Source organism: Tremella mesenterica, assembly GCF_000271645.1.
Source record: "Tremella mesenterica DSM 1558 unplaced genomic scaffold TREMEscaffold_4, whole genome shotgun sequence".
NCBI classification, from domain to species: Eukaryota; Fungi; Basidiomycota; class Tremellomycetes; order Tremellales; family Tremellaceae; genus Tremella; species Tremella mesenterica.
In genome coordinates, this window is record NW_006711228.1 from 1802992 (window position 1) to 1803955 (window position 964).

At 45.9% G+C, this 964-nt stretch overlaps 1 protein-coding gene across 1 annotated transcript in view; it reads right to left on the reverse strand.

The window, feature by feature from the left end:
- Window positions 1–408: 408 nt before the first annotated feature.
- Window positions 409–964, reverse strand: part of TREMEDRAFT_62020 (uncharacterized protein) — a gene marked incomplete at both ends in the record, with an annotated part of 3741 nt that continues 3185 nt past the window's right edge. The window contains one exon of the mRNA XM_007004189.1: window positions 409–869. Within this exon, the coding sequence (XP_007004251.1) occupies window positions 409–869 (461 nt within the window). The remainder of the gene's footprint in view (window positions 870–964) is intronic.

Sequence of the window (964 nt, forward strand, 5' to 3'; positions counted from 1 at the left end):
AGAGATCTCTCTAACGCATGAACAAGTTCGAGCGGAAACCTGCGAGAAGTATTCCACGGGTTGCACGAAGGGGGATGACAGTTTGAAGTCCAAGGGGCATGGAAGTAACTCGACTGATTTCAGTGGAAAATTCGCTGGCGTAGATCGATCGGCTGAACCGGCCATCCAGGACAGGAATATGTTCTCCCGCAGTATATTGAGGGAGCCAGGAGAGCGGGGGGACATCGGTATAAGAAGTGGAGAAGAGAAACATGGGGACAGCTACCTGCTGTTTTGAACATTCGATAGGAAAGGTCCTGTACCAGCTAGAACAGGCCTTCAGCAGAAAGTTCTCTTCGAAAGAATGAAAAAGTTCCCGTGGAAAGATGCCAGACGTATTCCAGGCCCCCCCCCCCCCCCCCCCTTCGTTCACTCCTCTTCACTATCATCTTCTTCCCCTTCCCCATCAGGAGGTCCAAATTCATCTTCTTCACCCAACGTCAAATCAACATCTAATAAATCTTCACCTTCTTCCCCTCTAATCTCCTCATCATCACCTTCTCTCAACCTCTTAACTTCTCCCCTTAACCTATCAACAAACTTATCCCTTCTCTCCACCTTTTCATGCAACCTCACTATATACTCATTCGAAAATCTCAACAAAGCTACTTTTGAAACACCTCGATTAGGATTATCATCAGGGACCAAAGAAGATTTTGGTAATAATCTAGGTGCTGAAGAACCTGGTACTGGTTCACCCGTTTCTGGATCTATAGCTTCGGTGTTGATGGCAGGTAAGAGAAGACGTAATTCGTCAAAACCTGCTTTTAATGAATCTCTACGTTTTTGTTCGGCAGCTTTGTGAGAAGTACGACGTGTTTCCGGTTCACCTGATTTAACATTGGAATTGGAATTTGAAATGTTTGTGATGGAACGAGAGATGATACCACCTGGAGGTCGGATAGCTAAAGTACGTTGGAAGTGA